Source organism: Canis lupus, chromosome 23 (genome assembly GCF_048164855.1).
Source record: "Canis lupus baileyi chromosome 23, mCanLup2.hap1, whole genome shotgun sequence".
NCBI lineage: Eukaryota > Metazoa > Chordata > Mammalia > Carnivora > Canidae > Canis > Canis lupus.
Window position 1 is genome coordinate 37,520,720 of NC_132860.1, and position 18,570 is coordinate 37,539,289.

Here is an 18,570-nt window from a genome sequence, read left to right on the forward strand (position 1 = left end):
ATTGTTTTAGTTTATTTTTACTGAGTTAACTAGAAAAACTAAATGAGATGGTTGGCAACTTTTAAAAGTAAAATAAAATATTAATGTAATGTTGAGGCCTGGTCAACTAACGCAACCAGAAGTTTTTAGGCTTCAAATCCATTAACATCAATGAAGCTGCCATGTGATACTAGGCCATATGGGAAGAGATCCATATAGAGCTTCTGAAATATAATCTGGAAAAGTACAATATTTAAGGTCATACTATGAAGAACTTGGCTTGTGGCTTCAAAATTAAATAATCTTTTCTTTAGTGGTGAAAGGAGATCACAGTGGGAAATCTACATTTAATGACTCTTATGCACTAAGATATTGATTTTGTCAAGTTTAATGGGTGTCTAATCAATGTGAGATACTAAAAGATATAGCTCAAACTAACCCATGGTGTGTCTACATGCAAAATGAAAAAGAAGCTAATGAAAAAGTGTGTTTTAATTAGTTTTTTCTAAAAATAATAGTAATTTCTATTTAAATAACCAGTGTTTGTGAAATTTAAATACCTCATTTTGAACTGAGACAGAATAAAATAAAATACTTTTAAAATTTTTAGCTCTTTTCTATAAACCCATAAAAGGAATGCCTATTGATTTTATTCCATCCCACTTTTATTTCTATTTCTGATAATGCAATTATTTCATTTGCTTCTAATCAAAATAGAATCAGTTCAACATTAAATATTGTGTTTGTTTGTTTGTTTGTTTGTTTTGTTTGTTTGTTTGCAATCAGGGCCTACAGATTTTTTTCCCTTAAAAAAAAACACTAAAATGCAGAATGTCAGAATTCACCAATCAGAAACAATATGTCAAGCCACAGTAAAGCTGATTGGCTTCTTCAAGCATAGAAGACATGGTTTTTAAATGAAAAGCTAATTATTGCACTCAGAAAGACTACCCTGATATGTTAAAATGATGTGTAAGCTATACTACTACTATAGATATTTTAATATTGAGGTATAAATAGAGGCAAAAGCAAATCCTTCCATTAAAAAAAACAGGCAAATTCTCCTTTCATTTGCACAAACACACAATATCACTGTAAGAAGTTGAAATCAAATAAGGATAGGACCCTCAGACCCTCATGGGGAACAAAATGCCCAGCAAAGTACATTATACTAATCATTTTATCTCATGAACTGGCAGCACCTACCAGAGCTGTTTAATTACAGGACCAGAATAATAATAGAAAAATGCTGCACACAACAGCCCTGTTTCCTATCCTACCTTTGTGGTGACAATGCACAGGCAATCCATCCTGGATCCCTACACAGGACTCAGTACATGGAAATCACACCAGCAAATCAGCAAAGGTGAGAAAAGCCTTTTGATAAATAGCACACAGAGAGAAGCAGAGCTTGGATTCTGCACAGACGGCTTTCCCAAGGGGGCCCCTCATGGGAAACTGGAACCCTCCTCCATACAGCTCAAAGCAAGCAGGATTCTCCTAGGCACCGGAAAATCCCCTAGAAATCAGCTCCGGCAAAACTTCCCGGTGGCTTGCTGGGCTCCGCGGCTGCATGGTCCTTTAGTGGATTCGGTGATCCGAACAAGGCTCCTGAGAGTGCCCCGCACAGTTGTATCGTGAAGAGGAGGGTTACACGGAGCACCAGAGAATCACATTTCAGCTCTCGTTCTTGTTTCTGAATTCTGATCTGCTGCTTCAGTATACCCATAAGAGCTGCTTTGCCAAAGTCCCCCCTTTGCTGCCTTCGTCTTTCCTGCTAACAACTCTGAGTAAGCACAACACAAAAAACTACCCGGCCCATCTATCAAAGGGCTGTCGTTTTGCTGCCAGAACAGCGGCTTTGGATAATAAAAAGCTATTTATTATGAACATGATTCCCGGGAGTCTAAATGACTCGAAAGATATGACTGAAAAGCTACGGTGCATGCAGTGCTGAATACATCACATCCCAACTCACTTGCAATTACAAGGGCAGCTTCTTACAAATGACTAACAGCTGGAAAAGGAAAATCGGGCCAGGGACATTAAAAACTGTGGATTTGGAGGTTTAACTTAGAAAGCATTAAATTTCTTATTTTATTTCTGTACCTATTTGTGTGGTCAATGACGTATGTGAATACACAACCTAAATATTTAAAGAAATAAGTATATTATAAAATTGGGGTGAGAGGACGTTCCAAAGTGTTTACAAAAGTTCCACATTCTGAGAGACAAAAAATGCGTTCTTACCCAAACTTTTCCTTCCTCACTGGCTGCCTGCGGACACTTATTATGTGGGCAGAGCTTTGTGTTCCCTTCTGCAGCATTTTAACAGCCAAATGATTAACCTTCCCCCTACCCTCAAATCCCTCCCTATCTTCCAGCAAAACTGCTACACAGACTGCCTTTGAGATGCTTGACAAGCATCACTCTGAATAATAATATACTTTTCCTTCATCCTATTAGACACATAGGCAAAGACAGACTGGAACAGACAGAAAGAAATAAGGGTGCAGAGAGACGGGGGCGGCGGGGGGAGTGGAATTAGAGAATGAATGAAAGAATGAAAAGCACTACCTGACCAATAAAAATGGAAAATCAATGCCTCTTTTTGCCTCCTAGGAAGAAATCACATAGTCAACGGAATCACTGAGAGCAGTAAGAAGTGTCTAGGGACCTATACACATTGTGATTACCTTTTTAAGATACCGGTAGAACCACTCTCCATCTACCACACCCACCCCCCTCCTTTTTTATAAAAATTTTTTTTCTATAATAAACAATTTAAAAACAGGATGAACATGCAAAGTTCCTCCACCTTTCATGAATTATTCAGGTTCTAACCTTGATATCCTCTTGATTGCTAAATAGAGGAGTGTCTCAGAAACTGACATGCCATTATTCTACCAAAAATGAGAGCACTTTTCTAAAGCTTTTTAAGAAAACTTAAAAATGCATAGCAAATCAGTTATGGGTTCAGAGGAGAAAAGAAAAAAAGTAGTTCAAAAATTGTTTATAGATATAAAACTGTTATCCTACTGGTATAATGAACGTCAGATAATTTTCAAGTTAAACAACACAAGTAAAAACCCTATTCTGGTCCATTCAATTAGGTGACTATTTTATGGCTCAGTAATATCAAAAGGTTAAAAAAAAACATCACTTTGACTACCTACTTCTTTTATTACACCATAATAATAATTTAGTTCATTACTTCCTACACTTATCTCCAAGTATGCATAACCTGTATAATAATGCTCATGTCCTTGAGTATTCTCAGGTATTAGTGTTTCCATGACACAAACATGGCATTTAACATGCAATTGATTGACTGACTGCCATATTCATCTTCAAAATCATTAGGCTCTGTGTTCCTATAGGACTTTAAAGTTGATAAAGCCCGAAAGTTGTGACATTCTCACTACCTTGAAAGTTTAAATGACTTCCCCAGAACCAATATCCAGTAATTTATTGCACGTCCAGAGTTTTGTTGGTCATGATCAGAACACAGAGAGTCAGGAATTCGAGAAAGGAAGCAAATCATGTAGCAGAGCAAGATGGATCTTTTACAAGGTGCCCGTTTTACAATGGAACTACATCCATTTTCCCAGAGTAGAGAAAGCTAAGATATGGACAAGCTGACAGAGGGAACCTGACTACCTTTTGACCTGGCTAATCACAAATGAAACACTCCACAAACTGTAAAGACCTACAGAATGAAAGCTACTCATCTAGCATAGCTCTGGCACACCACATACACTTCCTAAGTTATGCATCCAGCACATGTTTTTTGAGGGCTTGCAACATGATTTTTAGATTAATGTTTGTATCACTTACTAGACCATGAGCTCCTTAATGGGAGTTTTGACTCTAAATTCCCTTTGCCTACTCCAGTATCCCATTAATTCAACAAATGTGCTTGACAATGTACTTATGTAGGGACAAAGGATGAGTAAAAGCTAGCCAAATCGCTGCCTATAAATGAAATCAACTAGTACGGTACAGCAAGCACTTGAGGTGTTTGAGAATCACAACCCAGAGACAATTAATCCAGAAGAGAGTAGCCAGGGAAAGCTTTACAGAGAGGAACCTTGTACTGAGTTGAAAAGAACCCATTGGACTAGCTAGAAGTTGTGAGAAAGAAGAATGTTATGCATACTTTGTATCTGAAAAAGAAGTGAATCAATAATATTGTTCATCTTTATGCAATTAGTTTATATGAACACATCCAATGGGTTTCCATTAAATAAAAGCACTTTAGAGCAGGCATTTTACAAACAACATGCAGTCTCTTCTGGGAAAAAAAAAGAGCATCATTCATATAATGTTAAGTGAGTACAAATGTGCTGTAAAAGCATGTGGAATGTACATGTTCTATAATTATTAGGTGTTGTTTACCACGTGTAATTAATTGGATAACATTTTTATGTTTAGATAAAAGCTAATATTTTGAAGTGTAGTTCCATTTAGGATGAAGCTTTCTATTCTGTGTTTACCTTGCTCTCCATTGATTTTCCTCAGATTTAAAGATGATAGAAGATAATCCACTCCTTTGTCTCAAGGGAAACATTCTTTTTATTTTTAAAATTAACAAGGCATCAGCTTGAAGCATCTTTTTTTACAGACACAGAGCTCAATTGGGCCTGTGATTTCACAAGAAGTGTTTGGCAGGATATAAAGCCACAGCCTGAAAATTGCTTTACTTGATTTGATATTCCTTAAGGTTAATGATACAATCCAGGAACATATTGATTCTTAGTAAGGTCTACCATTGGAGGTTTGATATCAGAAAATTACTTTTATAAATTATTCACACTAAACCTGTATCTTAACCATTTATATGCATTACTTCATTTTGTTTTTTTTCCCCAACAGGGGAAAAAAAAACTCTAACAGTGAAATACATCCTGTGCTTACTCTCCTAGAATCTAAGCCCCTTGAGGACAGATATAATGCAATTCTCTGCCACCTAGCATGATACCCTTAAGAGGTACAAAATAAATATTTGGGGAATGAAAGAACCATCACAGCTTCAGCTATGCCATTTCTTTTTCTTTTTTTTTTTAAGATTTTATTTATTAATGAGAGACACGAGAGAGAGAGGCAGAGACATAGGCCATAGGCAGAGGGAGAAGCAGGCTCCCTGCAAGAAGCCCGATGCAGGACTCAATCCCGGATTCCGGGATCAGGACCTGAGCCAAAGGCAGACACTCAACTGCTAAGCCATACAGGCATCCCGCCATTTATTTTTCTTGATAAAAGTTTTTTTTTTTAACCTATGATACACATCCTTTATCTACTTGAGAACCATATGTACATATAGCTATCATTGATAAGTATATATATATGTATTTTAAAAGAATCTATATAACATATATTTATATATTTAAGAAAGAAATAGATTGGTGTATATATCTGGAGACATTTGCAAATACAAATATTTATATTGATTATGTTTATTATTATGTTTATATTTATCAAGTTGCTATTATCAGAAGTACAGTGGTAGATACTTTATATATGTTATCTCTGATGGTCGCTATACCCTTCAAAAAGGTAATACTTCATAAATGAAGAAACTGATATTAGATGATTCTCCCTAGGTGACACAGCACCTAGGTTACTCCAACCCAGAATGCCATGTGCTTTCCATCTCAGCATATCTCAGATCCTGAGGCAGTTTCTGCCTCTCTGGGACCAACCTAAGAGTGAGACACAGACAGATCTGAAAGGCCTTCTTCAGTAGAAGGTAGCCTACACTCTGTGCAGACTAATCACAAACAACTTGCATTCCCCCCTAAAAAAAAGAGACACATCTCTGGCCTTCTACACTGAGGTCTGTATAGTTTATAAGGGCCTTGGGAGCAACTCATAAGGAATAGCCTTGTTAGAAAGATTAGCTCCAAGGGAAATAACTGAAGAAATCCGCCCACATGGACTTCCATCTTGTCTATTCTCCATATACCCAGGACAGCAGGCGCACGAATGACATCTGCATAGCTTGTTAGCTTAGTAAAATAAATAGACTGCAGGCAGATCATGGCAAAATGCCTGCCCTCATTTCCAAACTCTCCAGAGGCAAATAGGCAATTAGGATCAAATAGAAAAAAAAAATGACTTTTCTAGAGAGTTTCCATGATAAAAAAAAATATCTGGATAGTACCAGATCTTGAAAATGATTTATGAAAGGTAGGAGTCTATGTATTCTGTGTATGTTAAGTATGTAGTTTTCTTTGTAACACAAACATAAACATTAAATAAGAATTTCAGCGAATCAAAAATTGCCACAGAAATCAAGAAATGTTCACTTTTCACTTACTTTCCCACAATGGTTTGCATGTCAATTCTGCTTACGTAAGTGAACTGAAACATATGTAATTGATAACCTGTAACCATTCCCCATTATTATCATCAAATGAAAACAACCTTTGAAATTTAGATACAGGTGGTCAACTGTAAATTATAAAAACATTCAAATAAAGCCATTCCCCTAAAAAAAATTTATGTAAAATTTGCTGAACATTAAGTATATTCCTAATAAAGCTTAATTTTTCCCACTATTATACAATGCTGTGAGTCAAATAGAGTCTAATAATCCAAATAGTTGTGCAGAAGCTACAAATCTGGAAAGCTATATGGTCTGAAATGCTACTTTGTTTTCAAGTTGATATAAATCACCTCTGTAGTATTTGCTAACTGCCCTTCCCACACTTCACCTTTTTACATCCCATTACACTGGCCTACTCTCTTCCTCAAACACAGTATTTCACTCATTCTTCCTCAAGGCCTTGAATTTGTTGTTCCCTCTGTCTGAAACCCTCTTCCCCTGGGTTCTCACACAGCTGTCTTCTCCTCATCATTCAGCTCAGCACTTTATAAAACCTTCCTCAACTGACCTCCTTAATTAAATTACATTCCTTTACATCATTCTCTACTACATAATCCTATTTATTTCCTTCATAGCAACCATCACTATATGAAATTATCTTCTTTATTTATATCTTACCATATCCTCTATTTTAAATTTATTCCTGGGAGCAAGAAGTTTATCTGTTTTGTCCGTGGCTGTATTACCATTGTTTAGAACAGTGTCTAGCTGTGTAGCAGACGCTGAAGACTTTTTGGAATAAATGAATAAGATGGATCACAGGGAAACTCTTTTTTTAAAAAACAGGGTTAGAATGAGGATCCAACACGAAATTTGCAATCCATCACTTTTAATATAGCTTGGCTTCTAAAGATGTGATTTACAGTAACCACGATATTTACAAATACAGATAAAGAATAATCTTGAGATTCAGCATTAACTTTTTATTTAGCAGGCTGTAATTAGACAAATTCACATACATATTCTCACTGAGTGTTTACAACCAGTGAATGAAGTACAATTTTACAGGTGATGAAACTGAGGCTCAGAAAAATTGACTTGCTCAAATTTATATAGTTACTCAGTTGCTAAACCAGTGCATGGTGGGCACTCCACTGACTGGGCAGATGAACCAGGTCATGAAGCTTGATCATTTAACTCCAAGTCCCATCCCATCTTTGTCGTGTGCTGATCTGATGTACTGTCAACATCATTAATTCATCTATGCAAGTAGTAAATACTATTAACTTCAAATGTTTGGGGACGTGTAGGTGGCTCAGTGGTTGAGTATCTGCCTTTGACTCTGGGTGTGATCCTGGAGTCCCTGGATTGAGTCCCACATCGGGCTTCCTGCATGGAGCCTGCTTCTCTCTTTGCCTGTGTCACTGCCTCTCTCTCTCTCTGTCTCTCATAAATAAATAAAATCTTTAAAGACAAACAAACTTCAAATGTTTGGTTCTAAGGGCTCTATATCTGAATATTCCCTGATGTGTCAGACCATACACTGCTGTTTTCAAAGATACATAAAAACAAAACAAAACAAAAAGTAAGTTCCTAAATACAGAAATATCAAATGACCAGAATATATTTCTGTAGTATTCATGTTGCTTTAGATGCTGCTAGTAATTCAGTAAAGTGATATTTAGATTGACTAGTTAAAATTGCTTTATGAATATGTCAGAGTTGGTAACACAAAATCCTGATCTCCTGCAATGCTAGTATAGAAGTCCAGTCATTGATCTTTAAAAGGCATAACATTGACCCTGAGGCACTACAAGATGCTCAAAGATAAAACACAATATCTTCATCAACCAGAAAATGAGGAGTAATTACATTCTATATTTTAAATTAGTAAACCAAATTAGCCAGAGTTAACTACTGTATCTCATTAAAAAGAAAAGATTGTTCCCCGTTAATTCCAGATACTTAGAAGTTTCCCACTTTACTTTCACTGACATTAGAAAATAGAAAATACTCTCAGTGCTAAAATAGTTAAACTTTAAAAAATAACTACACAATATTTAAACTTACCCAAATGGAGTAAGCACCCTGGGAGGTGGTAAATATCCTATAACAAGAGGCTTTTCAGGAGATGATAGATTCTCCCTTAGCAGGGCACCAGTAGAGGAGATTTAAGACTGAGGAGAGTCATTGCTCCAAATTACTACTAAAATTACTTTTAGTCCTCTGATTCTGTGTTTGTTTTTACAGAGTTGGGGACAACAAGTAGGTTGGCTTTGCTATGTGGAGCTTGAGGTTGGTTGGGGTGAGGGTGGAGGGAAAATTCTGTGGTATTTTCTAACTTAGTTCTCCAGGAAAATTAACTTGGAACCATTTTAAAATAAGGACCATGGAGAGCATCTAACATACACATATAAAGGCAGGGACATCCCCATTTTGCTCTCATTCCTTAAAACAAAGAAACATAAAAACCTTTTTTCTCACAGCTGAGTAGAATTAAGGAAAAGAGGATACTTTATATAAATACTGACAAGGCAGTAAATCATGAAATAGAGCCAAACTGCAAAGTTACTCTTAATCAGAAGGTGCAGGTGTTTAGTGGAGTACATTAACAGATACATTTTAATCTGAAAAAATTCAAAGGCAATGTTGGGATTCTCTAGCAATAAGTTTCCTATTCTATCAAAGTATTATAAATATATCATAACTTAAAACATAAATTATCTAATCACTTTAGATTAGGAAACTGAGGCATAGATTGGCCAACTGATTTGTCCAAGAACACTCAAATAATCAGAGTAAAAAGAAAATGACCTAAGTCGTCTGGCTTCCAATTATGACCTACCCTATAGCATGCTTCCTTTCCAGTTTGATATGTTTCTTATAGTCAAATTCCTCTCCACCCAGTTACCACTCTGTTCATGTTAAAAGGACCTAACTTTGTGTTCATTCATTATGGCATTTGCATAGTGTCCACTATTTACCTTTACCTAGCAGTTTTAATTCACAAGATTAGCTATAGTCTGTTTTCTGCTTAAGAAATTAGACTTGAAACACCAAAGAATGAAAATATTATCTAAAACTTAAAATATTTTTAAGAGACATTTAGTTCTCCAGTCATGTCTCCAAATGTACACCTTAACCAGAACATTTAGTTGTCAGTCCGTTCATATATAACTGTTTCATTTTATCCTTATTGTAACCCTACCTATATTTTACACTATACTACCTACATTTTACAAATAAAAATAGAGGCCATTTAATCTGTTCAAGTTTGCATGATTAATTAGTGGTAGAGACAATATATAAACCGTGTGTTCTCTGACTGTGGACCTTATGCTCTTTTCACTCTACCACACTGTCCTACTTTTGACATTACACTTGGTTATCAACCAATCTGCCCAACACCTCTCATAATGTTTCCTCTTATCTGTTCTTCTATTATCTCAAATTTAGGATGTCATCATTGAATTCACTCTATTTATCCATGAGGCAACCTAAATATCCCCATTTTTGTCCTGATACCACCCATTTCTCAAATCTACTTGGTCACCAAGCCAAAGTTCCCTAACTCTCCCTGTGATCTGATTAAAAATCCTTGTTTTCAGGATGCCTAGGTGGCTCAGCAGTTGAGCATCTGCCTTTGGCTCAGGACCTGATCCTGGAGTCCCAGGATTGAATCGCACATCGGGCTTCCTGCATGGAGCCTGCTTCTCTCTATGTCTCTACCTCTCTTTGTGTGTCTTTCATGAATAAATAAAGTCTTCAAAAAAATCTTCATTGTCTCTCATATCTCCAAACTTTACCTTTTGTTTATTAGATTTATTTGAATGTGGAGCATAGTTCTAAAAGGTACTTCCACTTATTTAAGATTGCTCAAGGGAAATAATAAAATAAAGGAACTACATTAAATTTAAAATATTTCTTCATCAGTCAAGGTCTAGAATTCTCAATAATATCTTTATTTTCATTTCTGAATTTTAATTTTCTCACTAGATTTACAAAATTTCACCAGTTCTGGAATATATCTATATTCCACAATATCTATAACACATTTTGCAAGTGATATTGTCCTTTGTAACTTCAGAGTTTTCCACATCAAATGACAAGTGGTAACACCATGATTCAGGTAAGCTCTGAAACTGGAACAATATAAATCCTGCAATTGAAAAACTACTTTGCAAAGAGCAAAAATCAGTTGTCTAAGCCTCAGTGATGGCAAAAGCATCTCTAAACATACTAAAATTTGGCTAAAAGTATAACAAAAACAGGGGAAGTTTCCCTGCTGAGCAAAGATAAGGAATGCAATTGAAAGTTACTTCTGATTCTGATTTTTATGGATCAATATTTTTAGGGATGACATCTCCCACCTGGCATAATAGCTTCCAAAAGCCTGTTATGAATTAAGTTATAGTTGAAAGTGAGCAACCAAGAGAGAGTAGACAGCAATACGGACATTACCATATTTCTGAATGATGTTAGAAACTCAGCACATAGAGTCTTTGGGAAGATCACCAAAAATGAGAAATGCAAACAAGAAACCTAAAGAATATGTATGGTGCATTTCTTCTATCTTACTTACTTTATAAATCCTCGAATCGCTTTCTGAGTCTTCCCTAAATTGACTCATTTAAAGCATGTGACAGAAAAGATGATGAGTGACTCTTCAGAGGGAAATCCAAAGGTTTACTATTCATGACAGTGATTTTCAAATTGTAGCAAACCTAAGAATCACGTGGAGTTCTCATTAAAACACAGAGTCTGGGTCCCACTCTCAGCATTTCTGATTCACTTGATTTGAGGTGGAGCCCAAGAATTAACTTTTCTGACACGTCTTTAGAGAATACTAAAGCTGGTGATTGGGGAACCACACTTTAAGCATCACTGGCCAGTGAGCTGGGTTGTTGAAATTTCTTCAAACTAACATGGCCTAATGAAGATACTCCTGTTTATTGTTCTAGATATATACCTATCACATAAGTCTAAATTTGTGTGGGGCTCATTAGCTATTCCTGGCTAAAATATTTTATTATTAGTGGACTTTATTCATACAATATAATTTATTGTCTGCTATTGAGTGCCACAGAATGATCAGGCTTTGGATCTGGAAGAAGCCTTAAAAATAATCTGATCAGAGACACCTGGTAGCTCAGGGGTTGAGCGTCTGCCTTAGGCTCAGATCATGACCCTGGAGTCCTGGGATCGAGTCCCGCATCAGGCTCCCCACAGGGAGTGCCTATGTCTCTGCCACTTTCTCTGTGTCTCTTATGAATAAATAAACGAAAATAATAATAATAATAATCTGATCTAACATCCTAATTATGAAGATGAAGAAATCAAAATCCAGTGTAATATTTAATAGATCTAAATAATTGTGATTTTCAAATTGTGGTTTATGTCAATAGCCTTTGAAGAATTGCCTATGAACTAGGTAGTTACAATAACATATTGTGTTCATACAATAATCATAACCATTCTTTTGTTTGTGACATAATTTTTTTCTTAAGATAATTCAGAAATTCTCACTGATGCTTATTTTAATTCAATCAGAACTTATTTTGAATGGTGACAAGGAGAAATCATCAAGTCAGGAGCCTCTTCCTGAACAAGGGTTTCTTGGCAAAAAAAAAAAAAAAAAAAACGTTATACACTTAGTTATGTAATATAGGCCCAAGGAAACCCTGAGAACTATTTGTAACAGAATCTACCACCTTAATAAAATAAATGTAAGACTTGCAATTTATTTCAATAAAATAAAAATCTACTATTTTCCAGGCCATACTAAATGTGTTCATATTTGGGATCTCATTAAAAACTCATAACTACCCTGCAAGATTAAAAAACTAGAGCTCTTAGAGTTTAAATAGCATAGGCTAGCAATATTTTTTCCCACGATAAAAACGCAAAAATTTTCCTAGTATATTTGCCAGCACTTATTTAATTTAGCTGCTTGACAAGTTGGCACATTTGTATCCTACTAAGGCCTGATGACTTCATTTTCAGGAAGCAAGAATACAAATATCCCCTTAGACAGCCAGGAACTCTAAAAATTTGTCTTCTAAGTATTCATGATTCTAGTATGGATGGACATTCACCCTCCTTCTCCCCGTTTGATGAAAAATAGTGCCACTGCCAAATTAGATGACTTCCTTTCCTGGAAACACATTTAGCATATTGTAACAGTCTCAAATAGTTTAAATAACACATTATATATTGAACAAAAACATTTTTCAGTAGAGGAGACAATGGTGTTTTATAGAGGTATTCCATAAATTGCTCACTTGTTAAATTTGACTCTAGGTTCCATAGTGTGCTTTTAAATGAAAGGACAAGTAACCATCCAAACTTTCTTATTTTAACTAAGTTCCTCACAATAATTGATGAGAGATAGAAGCAGGAAAAAATGTTCACCTTTAGCTCAGAAGCCTGACCTATAACCTGCATAGCTTTGATAAGGATCAAATAGGTGCAACTGCTACATTCTTAAAGGATCTCATATCTTCCTATACATCTCACCAATAGCTACTATTGAGCTGAATGAAAAGCACCAGCAGAATCTTGTGAAAATAGTTTTATGAGTAGAAATTTGAAAAAGACATTTACGATCTAATATTCCCTTCACATCCCTTCCCCCTTGAGCACTAAACATATAACCACCAGTTTCATATAGCAAAGATGCTGCTTTTTCTGCCCATGGGCCCTGTCCCTGTGCTACTTAAATAAACTTACAAAGTTTTACTGCAGAACATCTCAAGAATTTTCTTGACCATTCTCTCCTGACCCCACATCATAATTATGAAAATTCATAATTGGGAATGACTCAGAATTTTGTCCAAATCCCAAGATCAAGTCAATTTAAGAGGCTCAACGAATTGGCAATGATAGAAAACAGCCCAGGTTCTAAATGATAATCAACAGAAAAACTGTCCTTTAATGATATTTACCCTTAGTAGACATGCCACCCAGAAACTTGAAGACCTATAGGGAATCATAATGAAGACTGCCTCTGCTTACTAACAGAAGATTCAGAAGAAAGACAAGAAGAAACATCATTGAAGGTATATTTCAAGAAGCTATAATAAAGCCAATACTTATAAAATAATCTCCCGAGAATTTTATGTGTGTTTTAAATATTTATTTGATGTTCATGAAAATAATCATGATTTATTTTCTTGTTTTCATGATTAAATTTGATGTCTTTATCAATAAAATTGAGAATGGAATCTCAGTTTTACCATTGGGCTATAATAAATAAGGATCAATTTGTGGCAATTGATCAGAAATAAATTAAATCTGAGGCTGCTGATTAACGAAAAATTTGTCCTTGGAAGTACATATACTTTCCTTGGATTCAAGTTCTTGATTTCAGCATCTTAAAGCATTATGGTATCTTTAACATTACCGTATTGATATGATGATTGATTTCAACTTCCTATCTTGAATAAATGCACAACATGACAACCATAAAAAAGTAAGACTGAAGTAGATTTCAAACTGTTCAGGGGAAGCTACTGCCAGAAAACCCCAATAGGACCTAAAAGCCACTACTGAAGAGTTGTGTGAATGTTCTTAGCCTGTCCTGAACCAGATAGGAAAAGACAAGAGAGGTGAAATAGCTTACCAAATGGCTGTGTGATTACTAGCAACTTAAAAATACACACCAAAACACACAAATACAAAATTCTCAAAATGAAAACACAACAACTGTTCAAAACGGTACACAGTCAATGTCAACTCAGTAGCACGAAAACTCAATATGTTAACCAGGCCAAAGCCAGAAATTAGGTTACACTTCACAGAGAACAAGACATATCTTGCCCATTAAACACAGAAACAAAGAAAACACTCTTAACACTTACTCTTGTCTTTTTGTCAGTCTCATTTTCAATACGCTGATTGTCTTTATTTTGCTCAATACATGAAGCATTTTCCTTTGGCCCACGGAAATCTGTAAGCTAAAAAAAATAAAAATAAAAAGTTTAAAAAGGCAATACTTCTCTATTTGTTCTCTGCAATGTGAATTAAATGATTAAATGTTTTTCAAACTTTTAACATGCATATTAAAATGTCTATGATCTGAATAAACATTATTCAGTATTGTTTATGTCAGTTTTAGAATATGAATGTGCTGTCTAACCCATTTTTATATTGTTCCCGAAGAGAAAACATAAAATGGGACAGTTCTTCAAAGGCAAGTTTTTATAAATTTTAAAGCTTTTCACTAGGGACTGTTGAACTTGGATGATTCAAATATCCTGATGATTGGTAGAAGCTGGACATTGTTAATAGGAAGGTGAACATAGAAGGGTTAATTTCATCTTATGTGAATTCTCATACTTGCAGGGATCTCTACTCTGTGGTACTTGCTGGAGCCCTCACAATAAGCAGAGGCACTAACTACTTTCAATATGGACTGTCCTTTCAAGGACCTTTGCACAACTACAGCTTTGGATGAGAAAAATGTTCACTTCCAGAGTAGAAGATAAATTTGCTTACTGACCATTGTAAGAAGTTTCCATTCCCTAAACTGAAGGTTATTCTCCATTGTATAGGACTATATCACTTGGCCATCTTTGCATTACCTTATTATAGGAACTAGGGCTTAAGAAACTGCTGTCTAGCTACTACTAAGGTCATAAATAATAAAGTCCTTTGTCTTTGTCCTAGGAGTCTTCTGACGTTCTGGCATTCATGAAACTGTGTCAGGGTTCTCAGATTACAAGTAGGGTAAAATCTTAACCCCTTCACAGTTCTTGACAGCTGTGGTGACAAGGACAGAATGTTGACAGTCATGACTTTCTGGAAGAGAAAGGATCAGAAACTTGCAGACTGATAAAAGGCATTTGAGAGATGTCTTTGGGAATTGGTACGAACGTGTTAACAAAATTTATGTTCAACTGCACAATAATGATCCTTCAGTTTAAAGCCTGTTAATGGAGAAATTTACGAAGTGGTTCCAGGCCAAATATCAGGAAGTAAATCCAAAGACAGCTCCCAAATGGTTGTTGCTGACTATCCCCTGACTGTAGGACATCCTCACCAATCTACCAACCACCCTCAAGTCTCAAGATTAATTGTAGATGAGCAGGAGTTCCCAATTCCTTTCAGACTATAGTTAAGAGCAATGTACCTGTGTTGATTATGAAAGGAGAGAAATATGCAACTATTATGAGCAGAAACCAAGATTTCTCTGACTCTATTCTATTGCAGATGCTCCTTTTCTCTGTTCCCTTGGTTCACATCTGTCATTGTGATTAACATATTGCATTATAAATCACATGTTTATATATCTGTCTGTCCTATTAGAGTTCTTTAAAGGGCAGGCGTTATATCTTATTATTTATCAATTACAGAGTTATCTCTGGATAATTATTTGTCTGAAAAAATAAAAGATTGAATTAGATAAATTGATGAACTTAACTGAAGGAACAAAGGGAACAGGGTAAAACCAATCTGGCTAAAAGGACTGTCAAGCTCAGCTACCTGAGGATACCCAGGTAGCTTCTACATCAGAAAAATAGAGTTATTTATATTTTGCTCAGTCTGGAATGGTTGATATGCTGCCATGTTCAGTATGACAACGAATGCAAGCAGCAACTATGGCAATGAAGGCTCAGTCAGCAGCCTGATTCCCACTGGTCTCATCAGACCCTTCCTGTAGGCATCTACATGAGTGATACAGATAGATATGTGTAGTGTGTGCCCCTGGGGAAGCATCTGTTTAATATTGCCAGTCTGTAGATTGGCAGTATTGATGGCTTTGCTGCTGCTTTAAGACTTTAGTAGGACCAAAAACATTATTAGTCTGTTTCACTGATCCGCAAACCACCTACGCACCCCTCAAAATCATAAATAAATGTGCCTCCCTACTGCTGCAGAGCTTCTCTCACTCTCCATGATTCATGATCCATCCTTTCCCTATTATATTGACCTCAGATGCTTGAAGGAAAAAGACGATTAAGAATGAAGTTAAAGGTTTCCTGCTCCTAAGAGGGAATGAAGGCCATACATGCCATCCAAATATGCTGGAGAACTTCTGGAAGGGCAAGCACCCAAGCTCTTATAAATCTGTTGCATACAGCTATCCAAATCACAATCTGCTAGGTTTCATGAGTCGGCAGAAGGAGGGGCAGAATTCAGCTAATTGGGTTTGGGCAGGGTTTACCATGGGTCAGGAAAGCTAAATGACCTTCTATGTGGGGTTCTTTGGGCCAACACAATGTAGCAGTTGTATGCTTTTCACTGCTGAATATATAATTGGTATTAACATTTCACTGTAAACTCTCAGAAAGTCCAGACGGGATTCTCTTGATCAGGAAGAGCCATACGTAGAAAAATACTAACAGAACATATAAATCATTCTTTCCAATTCTTTTCTGTATTTTCTCTTGGCAGTCCTACAAAAGAAGTGGAGAATCTTAGGAGAAAGAAAGGAAATCATAACTTTAAGGACTTAAAGGCAGCAGAGATAATAACCCAAGATGCAATATCTTAGAACAACAGCTAAGGATGGCCAGAAAAAAACAAAACAAAACAACAACAAAAAAAAACTAATAGGATCTGGAGGCTTACAGTGAATTACTGATTCTGCTATTGATCCTATTGCCTCAACAATATGAAACTGTAATTAAATCCATTTCACTGACTGATGGCACTTGGTATGTTCCCTTTCAAACATCTTTTTTCTACCCCATTGGCACTCAAGGTCCAAGACCAATTTTCATTCATGTGGCAAGGTTTCCAGTATGTTTACAGTACTTCCTCAATACCTAAATTCCTCTTCTATTTGCCATTAAGATTTAGTATGAGGGACTTTACTTTCTGATGTTCAAACTGTTAACTAAGACAATATCTTATTACTTGACAAGTCAGAAGCCTCAGATAGCAGGAGCAGAGAGTAAACTCTGACAAAATTGATGGCTATCTGAGCAAATTCCCTCCAGGAGTCAAGGAGATACTTCTGTCTTTTTGGCCTCAACCATCAAAAAAGGAAGCCCAGCATCTTATTAGACTCTGAATACTGGAGACAGTATGGTCTTACTTGGACATTTTACTTGTTTGGTCTTTATTATCAGCTAGGGCACAAATCAGCATCCTTAAAGTCCTACAGTTTGGGAGGGGTTTGCCCCTCCCAAACCAATTGACTATGTTGGAAGCTCTCAGCAAGAAGCTGTGGCAGGTTCTCTGTCTTTGCAGCCCCACAGCACTACTGACTCCCCTGAGCTACAAGTCTTTGTGAGTGAGGTGGATTAGAACCTCTGGTAAAGAGAAGTACCTTCCACTCAAAATCCCCTTAGGCAAAGCTGCTGGCTCAATGGGGTACTGGATTCATGGAGGTTTCACTAAATGCCTGGGCCTGCTTCACTAATGGTTTCACTAAATTGAAGCTGGTGGTGTCCATTGGGATGCTGATGCTATTTGTGTTTAGTTTCAGGTGTGAAGAACAGAAAATGGAAGTCCCCCCACTTAGGTGGCAAAACTCAACATCATTCTTGTAGCTCTTGGTCAATGTGCTTCCTGATAAAAGCCCTGTTATATTTTTACTGACTCTTGGGAATTGTCAAGGGCCTAAAAGTTTTGTCTATCCTGTTAGAACACTACAGACTGGCAAATTAAACACACTCCTCCCTGGGCTCATGAGCTATACAAATCAGGTCTCCCAATTATAGATGCCCATAGTAAAGCCCTGATGAAACCAACTGGAATCAGTCTGCTGATTGAGGCTGCACTGCTGCTATTGCTGCCTGGATCCATCATCCAACCAAACATGGCATCATATCCACCATTCCAAGCTGACCACAAAGTAAAGGACTATGTTTCTGATTGCAGAGGCTACCTGGGTATCCTCAGGTAGCTGAGCTTGTCATTCTTAGCCATATAAGAACACTTGTTCCCTGTTTATTTGTTTCTCCATCCAAGTATCCATATAGTCATCTAATTTAAACTTTTAATTTTCATCTATTAAACAATATATTTAGCACTGTTATTGATATTTATCATTCTATAAAAATGTATCTATACCCTGGAAATCCAATATTTATTAATTTATTTATTAATTCCTGGAATATCAAAAACAATAAAATATATTACATGTCTATCTTCTAGGTAGCTCTCCATCCTCCTATCTATCAAATGGAACAGATAGATATATAAATATTTAATTTATAATACAATGCGTTAATCATAATAATAAATATAAAACATGCAAGGATCATCTTCAGCAGACTGTGGAATCAGAGGAGGCTTCCTGAAGAATATGACAC

The 18,570-nt window shown here is 36.2% G+C and overlaps 1 protein-coding gene across 15 annotated transcripts in view; it reads right to left on the reverse strand.

The window, feature by feature from the left end:
• The window catches only part of DLG2 (discs large MAGUK scaffold protein 2), a 1,975,849-nt gene that overhangs the window by 1,535,835 nt on the left and 421,444 nt on the right, over positions 1 to 18,570 (reverse strand). For 13 of the 15 annotated variants that reach the window (XM_072794850.1, XM_072794842.1, XM_072794854.1 and 10 more), the window contains exon 4: positions 14,167 to 14,262. In XM_072794850.1, the coding sequence (XP_072650951.1) occupies positions 14,167 to 14,262 (96 nt within the window). Of the gene's footprint in view, positions 1 to 1,259; positions 1,773 to 14,166; positions 14,263 to 18,570 lie in introns of those variants that run through there. The other 2 variants (XM_072794859.1, XM_072794857.1) reach the window with 1 other exon arrangement.